The following is a 13,052-nucleotide window of genomic DNA, read 5'->3' as shown; positions in this document are numbered from 1 at the left end:
ATACTGACAGAATAAGAGCAAATCTTCGACACTAATTACTAGTCTGCAGCTAGGAATTATGTACCATTGAATGCGAAGACCGACAACTGCCAAAACATCTATTCTATAAGAACATTTCTGAATGGAACTCTGAAGTGTCCTTTCTAACGACAGAGACTCCAGCGATGCAAAGAGAAGTTCAGATGACCTTTCCAACAGAAAGACGGACGATTCCAACAGAGATCATAACTACACACTGAGCATAAATAAATATATATTGATTGCAATTATTCCCGAATGAGTGAGCATTCATGTGCAAAGGATTAGTATTTCAATTATTATAATTATTAACTGTGTAGTGTCTTTTGTCTTTCGCACCCGTCTCAGTCCCTTTGTCTACCAAACCGTCATACCGGTTTAGCCCACTAGGGCACATCCCCTATCATTTCCTTGTAACCATATCTACTTTGTTTGTTTGTTATGCATTTGTGATTATTTAGTTAGTTAATAAATAAATGATTAAGACAATTGATGTATGGATGACTGGGTTTGTGCAGATAACCAATGATTTACGACGTTCGGAATGAGACTAACGTGAGGTAAAGAATGATTCATTAATTAGAAGACTAATTGATCAGATATGAAAATATCTGAAATTTGTATTAGGAAAAGTATTACTTTGTAATCTGAAGATTTTCCTTGGTGCCCCGACGTCCTAGTTAATTACATTTACATTATTAGTTTAATCACATAATAATAATTACAAAGAATTGATTTGATAAAATAAGTCTTCACTTTAATGATGCCAAAGACACAACAGCTGCATCAGGCAGGCTACACTGCTCCCTAACAACTGAAGCATGGTCATTGCTGTAAATGACAATGTGTGTAACGGTCTTCTTCCTCCTCTGATGAGGAGTAGTAGGAAGTGTTCATGATACTTTTAATAGAACACAGAAAAATACAAAATAACAACGTGAAATAACAAAGACCGAAACAGTTCCGCGTGGAACACACAGACACAGAAAATAATCACCCACAAATCAATGGTGAAAACAGGCTGCCTAAGTATGGTTCTCAATCAGGGACAACGATTGACAGCTGCCTCTGATTGAGAACCATACCAGGCCAAACACAGAAATACCAACTCATAGAAAAACAAACATAGACAACCCACCCAACTCACGCCCTGACCATACTAAAACAAAGACATAACAAAAGAACTAAGGTCAGAACGTGACAATGTGTTCTCAGTCAACTTACCTGGTAAAATAAGGGTTCATTAAAAATAGATAAGTAAAATAAAACGTAGGCTACATACTGTCTCTTAGCCTCAGCTCAATGTAAATGAACAACAGTAAAAGCTACTGACCAAATCTAATCAAATTCTATTCGTCACCTGCTTCGTAAACAACAGGTGTAGACAAACAGTGAAATGTTTACTTAATGGCCCTTCCCAACAATGCAGAGAGAAATAAAATAGAGAAATTATAGAAAAGTAAAAAACGTAATAATAACCAGGACCATGGCTACCGGTAAATTACAGCTAAGTGTTGTCTGAGAAAAAAATAATATATATTATTTGGTGGGTGCTAAATTTGTCCTATTTCAAATGGCGAGACTGCAAATGGAGAGTCATTTTAGGATTTAAATGGATGAACTGGTGTCATACTAAATTGTTTCATTGCTTTTAAAAATAGTGGTAGGGAAATTTGTGTAAAAACATCATGATTGAAATGAAAAGTCCACTTTAAAATGTCAGACTTGTTTTGTCATAACTAAAAATGTATAAACCCCTACAAAACATCTGTAATAACAATGAATTATTTTCCTGCTTTGAGAAACTGGTTAAAATGAAAAGCCTACATCTGTATGTAGACTTGTCTGAGCCACATTGGCCCATCTCCTGGTCCTCTAGCGTGAGGACAAGTACACCCCTTTTTTTAGAGTCTTTGGTATGAATAAACCAGGGATCAAACCCCCAACCTTCCATTCTCAGAGACAACACATTAACAACAAGGCCACTGAACTATCAAAGGTCTTCTAATGTTTTACACTGAATATTGGTAAAACATGACAAGGGTCTGGAGAGGATGTGGTGACAATGGATAGGGAGCCACAATCCTGAGTCTGTGTCAGTCCACTGCCAGCCCAGATATTTGTTTTGGTATGGATCTGTGGTGGGTGCTAACTTGGCAGCAGGATGGCATTGGGTCAGATGTAATATTGAGTGTTTCCAGAGAGTGTTTGTGCCTCTGAGCTTGCTGCCCAATGATAATGAACCACCTAGCTGTGGTGGAGAAAGAAAGCTGTTGCATTAAAATCACGGTTCCCCACTAAAACAGAACAGTTAGTCATATCACCCACTACATCACAGCCAGGAAAGTTGTAAATTTTTGTCAGTTAGTAGACACTCCTTTCCACAGCAATGAGTGGATACATTTTCTTACTGGTCCCCTGTGGGAATCGAACCCGCAACGCTGGCATTGCACGCACCACGCTCTACCAACTGATCCATCACCATTCCTGTCCCCTTGAGACTGACTGTTTGCTATTCTCCTCTCATCCACCCACCCTCCCTGTCTCCTCCAAATTCTTCTCCTCTTCTCCATGTTAACTCATCCTTTCTTCTCTCTCTCCTTAGATCCCCCAGGTGAGTTACGCCTCCACGGCCCCGGAGCTGAGCGACAACACACGTTATGACTTCTTCTCGCGCGTGGTGCCCCCAGACACCTACCAGGCCCAGGCCATGGTGGACATCGTCAAGGCCATGCGCTGGAACTACGTCTCCACTGTGGCGTCAGAGGGCAACTACGGAGAGAGCGGGGTGGATGCCTTCATACAGAAGTCTCGAGAGGATGGTTAGTGGGTTCTCTGTGCTTTTGTTCTGTTCATTCATCATTCCTCTTGCCATATGAACTGAGGATGATGCAATAGAAGAAGGCCCCTAGTGGTCGAGCTGACCTATTTTCCTTGGGTTTGTCTTCTGAAAGTAGGAGTCCATATGCTGTACACATCTCACCCAAAAACAACAATCTGCACCAATACATGGTTATTTATTACCTTTAGTTAACTAGGCAAGTCAGTTAAGAACAAATTCTTATTTACAATGACAGCCTACCAGGACACAGTGGGTTAACAACAGATTTTATTGGCTTTGTTTTCCTTGTCAGCTCAGGGATTTGAACCAGCAACCTTTTGATTACCGTTCTCACAAACCGTTGGAGGTGGGTGGAGTGCTAAATTGACATTTGGAAAATATAACTTCAGTCCAAACTTGAGATATGCATCATGGCTTCCTTTTGCATTTCAATTTCCCATGGTTGGTTGGAAATATAAGTATTTCATTTAATTCAATTCTTGATGTGTGATATGGGACGTATATCTTTGGCTATCGGGGGATTTGCTGAATATCAAGTACACAATTAAATTGTCCAGAGAGATAAATCTGTTGCATAGTATGAATGTGGTCTCACAATATATAAATAAATACTGTAAGTTTGTAATAACTCATGGCCCACTTATAGGGTGTTTTGAATGCATCATGACTAAAATAAGCTCAGAAGTTGGTGTGTGTGTATTAATTAGCAGATTAAGACTATTCAGAATCTAGAGAACCCCATCCTTGTACTCCGACATTCTGAAAGTGAGCACCTACCTGGTTCACTTCTCTTTTTCTTTTTATAGGAGCTTAGGTGTCAGATGCCCTTTCACCTTGATCCGATACAACTGCCTGATTTATTTTCTTATTTTTATCAACATGCGACTGCAAAAGCGTGTTGAGGTTAAGTTTTGACGTAAACCACATCAGCCTCAAAAACACTAAGAGAGTGTTGAGGTTAAGTGTTGATGTCAACCGCATCAGCCTCAAAAGCACTAAGAGTGTTGAAATCAAGTTTTGAAATCAACCACATCAGCCTCAAAAGCACTAAGACAGTGTTGAGGTTAAGTGTTGAAGTCAATCACATCAGCCTCAAAAGCACTAACACCGTACCCAAACCATCTGCGAGCGTGTGCTATCGTGCTTTTGTTCCCCCACACCAAACCTGATCACGTCATGCAGGGTAAAATATCAAAACAAACTCTAAACCAATTATATTAATTGGGGACAGGTCGAAAACCATTAAACATTTATGGCAATTTAGCTAGTTTGCTTGCTGTTGCTAGCTAATTTGTCCTTGGATATAAATGGTGAGTTGTTATTTTACCTGAAATGCACAAGGTCCTCTACTCCTACAATTAATCCACACATAAAACAGTCAACTGAATCGTTTCTAGTCATCTCTCCTCCTTACAGGCTTTTTCTTCTTTGGACTTTATATGGTGATTGGCATCTCATAGTTGCCATGATAACTGACCAAACTCAGTTCATCTTTCAATCACCCACGTGGGTATAACCAATGAGGAGATGCACATGGGTATCTACTTCTATATAAACCAATGAGGACATGGGAGAGGCAGGACTTGCACCGCGATCAGCGTCACAAATAGAACTGACTTCTATTTTAGCCCTTGGCAAAACAGATGCTCGTTGGCGAGCGCGAGCGGTGTGGGTGCAATAATTGAATAACATGTATGTTTAAATGTATTTATTTTGGTGTGGCCAGCATGTAAGAGTGTTGAGGCTAAATGTTGTAGTCAATCACATCAGTCTCAAAAGCACTAAGAGAGTGTTGAGGTTAAGTGTTGAAGTCAATCACACCAACCTCACTCTATGATGAGTCAGAAATAGGCGACAGTATGAATCAAATAGTGCCTACACCTACTTTACATTTTGCCATTGTTCTTGCCTTACAGTTGTCAAGGAAGGGGTGTGCTTGTTGACAAACTTTGCAATGCATTACACAATCTGCCAATAGTCTCTTACCAACTCGATCGTCAAACTCCACTTATCAAAACCAGAAAAACACAAAAGCTAGGCCTTTTCCTAGACATGAGGGTGTATTTCTGCATTCAAGTAGGCGGTAACAAACAACTCTGACAGCATTGCACATAGCCAGCCACCTGTTTACAAAAGCTAACTGTAAGTTGAATATTAAATTAGCGTTTTGTCACTTGTGCACAGCAACAAGTAAAACATTTTATATTCAACTTTCAACTGCCAGAGTACAAGCTCTGCAAGTTCTACAAGCTTTATTGTTTCCCTACAGTCCATTAACACAGAAAACAGAGATAATCTGGATATCTCTGTGGGATAGTGTAGTAGAGAAACGCAGTCCCCTCAAGAATTAGAAACAGAAGGAGTCAGAATCAATAAACTAGGTTTAATTCGAGGAGTGCGAACAAGGGAGCAGGCAATAAGGTAAATTGGTGTGTCCTAACACTGGCATTTCACTACACCAAAACCAGGTGTTTAACCAACTGCAGATACCGTATGTGATTGAGTATAAGGTAGCCTACATTATGCTAATGAATTACAGGTATATTATGCTATTATATTATCATTATATTATCATTATAATACATTGCATATACAAAGTGCTTTTTTAGAACCCAAAGAAGACACTTTACGTAATGCATAAATAAGGTAGTCTGATGGGTTTTTACATATTGTAGGTTTAGCATATTGCCATTTTTTTTTTATAGCAACAGTACCTTTCACTATGGCTAGCTGTTACACCTGTGCAATGTTGTTCTCTGTGCGAAGAATTGCCCTGAAATTATAGGATTGTGTCATGACTATTGAGCAAAAAAGGTTGAATAAGTTTTGTGTTGGAATCTCTTGGCCATTTATCTCAGTCAATCAAGCCTAAAATGTTGTTCATACAAGCTGGCTTGGTTGACAGAACCCAGTTTATAGGTGTAGACATTGTTCTGCTCAACATCTACAGAAACAAATAGGGATGTCTTCAGCTATAGTAACACAGATGACACATTAGAAGCTAGACACAAAACCATTTTTATCACTACAATAAAAACAATAAAAAGAAGCGCGAGTGAAAAGTGACTGCCATGAGTCAACTTAAGAGCCCTATCTCTCCCTCTCTCTCCTCATTGCTCCTCTCCTCCAGTCTCTCTCTCGCACTCCCTCCTCACTAGTCCTCTCCTCCAGTCTCTCTCTCTCTCTCTCTCTCTCTCTCTCTCTCTCTCTCTCTCTCTCTCTCTCTCTCTCTCTCTCTCTCTCTCTCTCATAAATCCTCTCCTAAAGTCTTTCACCTCACAAATCTTCTCCCAAAGTCTCTCTCTTCCTTCTCCTCACTATTACTCTTCTCTCAGTCTCTCAGTCTCTCTCTCAGTCTCTCTCTCTCTAGCTCTCTAGCTCTCTCTCTCTCTCTCTCTCTCTCCCGCCCCACCACTTCTCACCTCCAGTCTCTCTCTCGGGCTCCCTCTTCTCCTCCAGTCTCCTTCTCTCCCCCTCCGCACCAATCAGTCAGTCTCTCCCAGTCCCTCCAAGGAGTTTCACTGTACTTGGTTGACTAAGCAGAACGGAAATTAAATGTAGGAGACCTTGGGGTGGCCTAGTCATGTCCCTGACTGTCCCTGTCCCTGGCTTGCACTTGGCTGGGCAGGCAGCGGTGAACTGAGACAGACTTGGCCTTAGGTACCCATCATCAATTTACCCTACTATCACTCTCAACCCCTTGACTAAACTTTAAATCACCCAACCCACCCCACCAATCAGGTACAGTCTGGATGTGGATGTCATTTTGACTGTGGTAAAATTCACTGAGAAATGACTGCCGACTACATGTAGTGGAATGAATATGAAAACCTATTTTTAAGACGTCCATGACAAGGCTGAAATAATCCCTGGAGATTGAAATGGACACAGTATTTGTGATTCCTGCGATGCAACTGAGAGATTAAGTATTCCAAACTTGTTTTGGATTAAGTGTCATCCCTTCTTTTTGAAGTGATCTTTGCAATTTTGTGCACTGCAAGGGCTGTTAACCAGACTATTATGTCCCCTTATGTGTAGTAGCCATCACATGCTGTCCGGAAAACATTGTATGAGGACAGGCGCAATGATTAGAGGTGTCCCTGGAGTTGGGGGCTGGGATATGGATGAGAATCTTTAGCTTTAGTAACTAATCCCCATGTAGATTGGGTTTTTGGCAGACCTTTCTAATCATATACATTACAGGATCATTATCTCATAGAAACTATAGATGATACATTTGAGATACCTCTCACTCTGAACAAAGTCTGTTTCTTTTCAACTAAGTATGAACCTTTATAAAGGTCAGTCATAGGTTCTTCTAATACACTCCCCATATGGACCTGAGCTGGATCATGTGCCAAGAGAGTGAGCAGAACACTGTGTGTGTGTGTGTGTGTGTGTGTGTGTGTGTGTGTGTGTGTGTGTGTGTGTGTGTGTGTGTGTGTGTGTGTGTGTGTGTGTGTGTGTGTGTGCACCCACATATGCCGGGGGTCATTGAGGGGTGCTGTTAAGAGGCTTTTATTATGTAATACATGTACAGAATGCAGACATGTTGTGACACAGGCAGGGCATGGCAGTGGTAGTAAACTGTAGGCTATTAGGGCCAAACCTGTTGAGAGCCATCTTTGACCACAGACTAGACACTCGCTTTGGCGCAGAGTTGTTGACTACTGTGTAACCATGCCTTAAGAGATGTCATCGATCAAGTTAATGAAACACAATGTCAATAAAGACCCTAACGAGATTCCAGCAAGCCATTAGGTTGTCTGACATCAACATGAGAAACTCTCCTGACTGTCTGCGTGTGTATATGTATTTATTATGGATCCCCATTACAGTGCCTTGTGAAAGTATTCGGCCCCCTTGAACTTTGCGACCTTTTGCCACATTTCAGGCTTCAAACATAAAGATATAAAACTGTATTTTTTGTGAAGAATCAACAACAAGTGGGACACAATCATGAAGTGGAACGACATTTATTGGATATTTCAAACTTTTTTAACAAATCAAAAACTGAAAAATTGGGCGTGCAAAATTATTCAGCCCCTTTACTTTCAGTGCAGCAAACTCTCTCCAGAAGTTCAGTGAGGATCTCTGAATGATCCAATGTTGACCTAAATGACTAATGATGAAAAATACAATCCACCTGTGTGTAATCAAGTCTCCGTATAAATGCACCTGCACTGTGATAGTCTCAGAGGTCCGTTAAAAGCGCAGAGAGCATCATGAAGAACAAGGAACACACCAGGCAGGTCCGAGATACTGTTGTGAAGAAGTTTAAAGCCGGATTTGGATACAAAAAGATTTCCCAAGCTTTAAACATCCCAAGGAGCACTGTGCAAGCGATAATATTGAAATGGAAGGAGTATCAGACCACTGCAAATCTACCAAGACCTGGCCGTCCCTCTAAACTTTCAGCTCATACAAGGAGAAGACTGATCAGAGATGCAGCCAAGAGGCCCATGATCACTCTGGATGAACTGCAGAGATCTACAGCTGAGGTGGGAGACTCTGTCCATAGGACAACAATCAGTCGTATATTGCACAAATCTGGCCTTTATGGAAGAGTGGCAAGAAGAAAGCCATTTCTTAAAGATATCCATAAAAAGTGTCATTTAAAGTTTGCCACAAGCCACCTGGGAGACACCAAACATGTGGAAGAAGGTGCTCTGGTCAGATGAAACCAAAATTGAACTTTTTGGCAACAATGCAAAACGTTATGTTTGGCGTAAAAGCAACACAGCTCATCACACTGAACACACCATCTCCACTATCAAACATGGTGGTGGCAGCATCATGGTTTGGGCCTGATTTTCTTCAGCAGGGACAGGGAAGATGGTTAAAATTGATGGGAAGCTGGATGGAGCCAAATACAGGACCATTCTGGAAGCAAACCTGATGGAGTCTGCAAAAGACCTGAGACTGGGATGGAGATTTTTCTTCCAACAAGACAATGATCCAAAACATAAAGCAAAATCTACAATGGAATGGTTCAAAAATAAACATATCCAGGTGTTAGAATGGCCAAGTCAAAGTCCAGACCTGAATCCAATCGAGAATCTGTGGAAAGAACTGAAAACTGCTGTTCACAAATGCTCTCCATCCAACCTCACTGAGCTCGAGCTGTTTTGCAAGGAGGAATGGGAAGAAATTCCAGTCTCTCGATGTGCAAAACTGATAGAGACATACCCCAAGCAACTTACAGCTGTAATCGCAGCAAAAGGTGGCGCTACAACGTATTAACTTAAGAGGGCTGAATAATTTTGCACGCCCAATATTTCAGTTTTTAATTTGTTAAAAAAGTTTGAAATATCCAATAAATGTCGTTCCACTTCATGATTGTGTCCCACTTGTTGTTGATTCTTCACAAAAAAATACTGTTTTATATCTTTATGTTTGAAGCCTGAAATGTGGCAAAAGGTCGCAAAGTTCAAGGGGGCCGAATACTTTCACAAGGCACTGTAGCTGCTGCCAAAGCAATTGCTACTCTTCCTGGGGTCCAGCAAAATTAAGGCAGTTAACACAGTTTTAAAACATTACAATACATTCACAACACACTGTGTGCCCTCGGGCCCCTGCTCCACCACTACCACATCCCTACAGTACTAAATCCATGTGTATGTATAGTGCGTATGTTATTGTATGTGTGTGTGTGTGTGTGTGTGTGTGTCTGTGTGTGTGCGCTAATGTTTGTGTTGCTTCACAGTTCCTGCTATTCCATAAGGTGCTTTTTTTATCTGTTTTTGAAATCTAATTTTACTGCTTGCGTCAGTTACTTGATGTGGAATAGAGTTCCATGTAGTCATGGCTCTATGTAGTTCTGTGTGCCTCCCATAGTCTGTTCTGGACTTGGGGACTGTGAAGAGACCTCTTGTGGCATGTCTTGTGGGGTATGCATGGGTGTCCGAGCTGCGTGCCAGTAGTTTAGACAGACAGCTCGCTGCATTCAACATGTCAGTACCTCTCATAAAGTAGTGATGAAGTCAATCTCTCCTCCACTTTCAGCCATAAGAGAATGACATGCATATTATTAATATTAGCTCTATGTGTACATCCAAGGGCCAGCCATGATGCCCTGTTCTGAGCCAATTGCAATTTTCCTAAGTCATTTTTTGTGGCACCTGACCACACGACTGAACAGTAGTCAACAAAACTAGGGCCTGTAGGACCTGCCTCATTGATAGTGCTGTTAAGGCAGAGCATTGCTTTATTATAGACAGACTTCTCCCCATCCTAGCTACTACTGCATCAATATGCTTTGACCATGACAGTTTACAATCGAATGTTCCTCCAAGCAGTTTAGTCATTTCAACTTGCTCAATTTTGTAACGTTCTTAGTCCTCGTCTGAGGAGTATGAAGGATCGGAGGACCAATACGCAGCGTGGTACGTGTTCATGATGAATTTATTAAACACAGAACACTAAAACAAAAATAACAAAGAGAAAGACAGAAAACGAAACCGTCCTGTCTGGTGACATACACAAAGACAGAAAACAATCACCTACGAAACACAGGTTGGAAAAGGCTACCCAAGTATGATTCTCAATCAGAGACAACTAACAACACCTGCCTCTGATTGAGAACCATACCAGGCCAAACGCAAAACACAACATAGGAAAACGAACATAGACAACCCACCCCAACTCACGCCCTGACCAACCTAAAACAGAGACATAATAAAAGAACTAAGGTCAGAAAATGACAATTTTCCACATTATTTATTACAAGATTTAGTTGAGGTTTAGGGTTTAGTGAGTGTTTTGTTCCAAATACAATGCTTTTAGTTTTAGAAATATTTAGGGCTATCTTAATCCTTGCCACCCACTCTGAAACTAACTACAGCTCTTTGTTAAGTGTTGCAGTCATTTCAGTCGCTGTAGTAGTTGACGTGTATAGCGTTGAGTCATCCGCATACATACAGTAGAATCTCTGGCTTTACTCAAAGTCAGCGGCATGTCGTTAGTAAAATTGAAAAAAGCAAGGGGCCTAAATAGCTACCCTGTGTGCAGAATCAAACGTTGTGCCCAGGGTTCTTTCAGAACATTTTCAGAATGTATATAGAAACATTAATAAGCAACTGAAACTTTGATAGAGGTCAATATGCAGATTTTTATTTAAACTGTAGGGATTGTATTCACATCAAATTAACCCAGAACTGCCCATTGAATGACAATCGGTAAACAATGAATATGATTTTTTTAAATAATTTAAACTGGACACCTCATATCTCCCTAGAAGACAAATCACCCAACGAGGCAGTCTGTAATCTAATCCACCATAAATCTATACAACAGATAGGAACATCAGAGTCTGCAACTAACTATGGAGCCATTCTGTAACCTAATCCACCATAAATCCATTCAACAAATAGCTGCAGACGCTGATGTTTCTAACTATCAAGGCAATCTGTAACTTAATCCACTATAAATTCATACAACAGATAGCAGCAGATGTTCCATATGACCTTTTACTTGCAACCATTCACCCTAGTTAAATAAAGGTTAAATAAAAAATAAAAACCCGATGCTATGGTCATTTATGTCTTAATTTACAGTCAGACATTAAACAATTGTCTGTCTAACCCTCCAGATGTGTCCTGTTGTATTTCATTCAGACAATTACATGCCTGTTCTTAAATTGGGCCAGACGGATGGGACAGTCACCCTGACCGTGTCTCTCAGGCATCTCTATGGCACAGTGAATGACCGTGCCTCTCAGGCATCTCTATGGCACAGTGAATGACCGTGCTTCTCAGGCAACTCTATGACACAGGGAATGACCATGCCACTCAGGCATCTCTATGGCACAGTGAATGACCGTGCCTCTCCAGCATTTCTATGAATGTGAATGACTGTGTCTAGAGATATTATGACATGCCGGTAGAGGCACAGTAGAAGACAAGTAGCTGGATTGTTTTGGGGTCAATTCAATTTAATTTCCAGTCAATTGAGAAAGCAGACTCAATTCAATTCAATTAATGCTTTTCAATTAGAACAATTTGGAGTTTGGTTTCAGTTCTGAGTTGATTGGAATTTAAAATAAATGTACCACTGTAGATGTACAGTACAAGTCAAACGTTCGGACACACCTACTCATTCCAGTTTATTTTTTTATACATTTTTTTACTATTTTCTAAATTGTAGAATAATAGTCAAGACACCAAAACTATGAAATAACACATGGAATCATGTAGTAACAAAAAAAGTTACAACAAATCAAAATATATTTGAGATAGCCAACCTTTGCCTTGATGACAGCTTTACAAACTCTTGGTATTCTCTCAACCAGCTTCATGAGGTTGTCACCTGGAATGCATTTAACAGTTAATTTAACAATTAACAGGTGTGCCTTGTTAAAAGTTAGTTTGTGGAATTTATATCCTCCACAACTGAGCCAATCAGTTGTGTTGTGACAATGTAGGGTGGTATAGAGAAGAGAGCCCTAATTTGTAAAATGACCAAGTCCATATTATGGCAGGAAAAGCTCAAATAAGCTAAGAGAAATGACAGTCCATCATGACATGAAGGTAAGTCAATCCGGAAAATCTCAAGAACTTTGTAAGTTTCTTCAAGTGCAGTCGCAAAAAACATTCAAGACCCAGAGATACCTCTGCTGCAGAGGATAAGTTTATTAGAGTTAACTGCACCTCAGATTTCAGCCCAAATAAATGCATCACAGAGTTCAAGTAACAGACACATCTCAACATTAACTGTTCAGAGCAGACTGTGTAAATCAGGCCTTTGTGGTCAAATTGCTGCAAAGAAACCACTACTAAAGGACACCAAAGAGAAGAAGATACTTGTTTGGGCCAAGAAACACAAGCAATGGACATTTGATCTGTGGAAATCTGTCGTTTGGTCTGATGAATCCAAATATGAGATTTTCAGTTCCAACGGCCATTTCTTTGTGAGACGCAGGGGAACGGATGATCTGAGCATGTGTGGTTCCCACCGCGAAGCAAGGAGGAGGAGTTGTGATGGTGTGCTGTGCTGTGCTGTGCTGTGCTGGTGACACTGTCTCTAAGATTTATTTAGAATTCAAGGCACACTTAACTGGCATGGCTACAACAGCATTCTGCAGCGATACGCCATCCCATCTGGTTTACTATCATTTGTTTTTTTAACATGACAATGAACCAACACATCTCCAGGCTTTGTAAGGGCTATTCGACCAAGGAGGAGAGGGATGGAT

At 40.6% G+C, this 13,052-nt stretch overlaps 1 protein-coding gene across 3 annotated transcripts in view; it reads left to right on the top strand.

Moving 5' to 3' along the window:
• LOC139371389 (metabotropic glutamate receptor 4-like) overlaps positions 1-13,052 on the top strand; it is a 274,781-nt gene that overhangs the window by 175,008 nt on the left and 86,721 nt on the right. For all 3 annotated transcript variants that reach the window (XM_071111770.1, XM_071111769.1, XM_071111771.1), the window contains exon 3: positions 2,624-2,840. In XM_071111770.1, coding sequence (XP_070967871.1) covers positions 2,624-2,840 — 217 coding nt within the window. The remainder of the gene's footprint in view (positions 1-2,623; positions 2,841-13,052) is intronic.

This window comes from Oncorhynchus clarkii, chromosome 17 (assembly GCF_045791955.1).
Source record: "Oncorhynchus clarkii lewisi isolate Uvic-CL-2024 chromosome 17, UVic_Ocla_1.0, whole genome shotgun sequence".
NCBI classification, from domain to species: Eukaryota; Metazoa; Chordata; class Actinopteri; order Salmoniformes; family Salmonidae; genus Oncorhynchus; species Oncorhynchus clarkii.
This window is presented reverse-complemented; position numbering and strand designations above follow the sequence as displayed.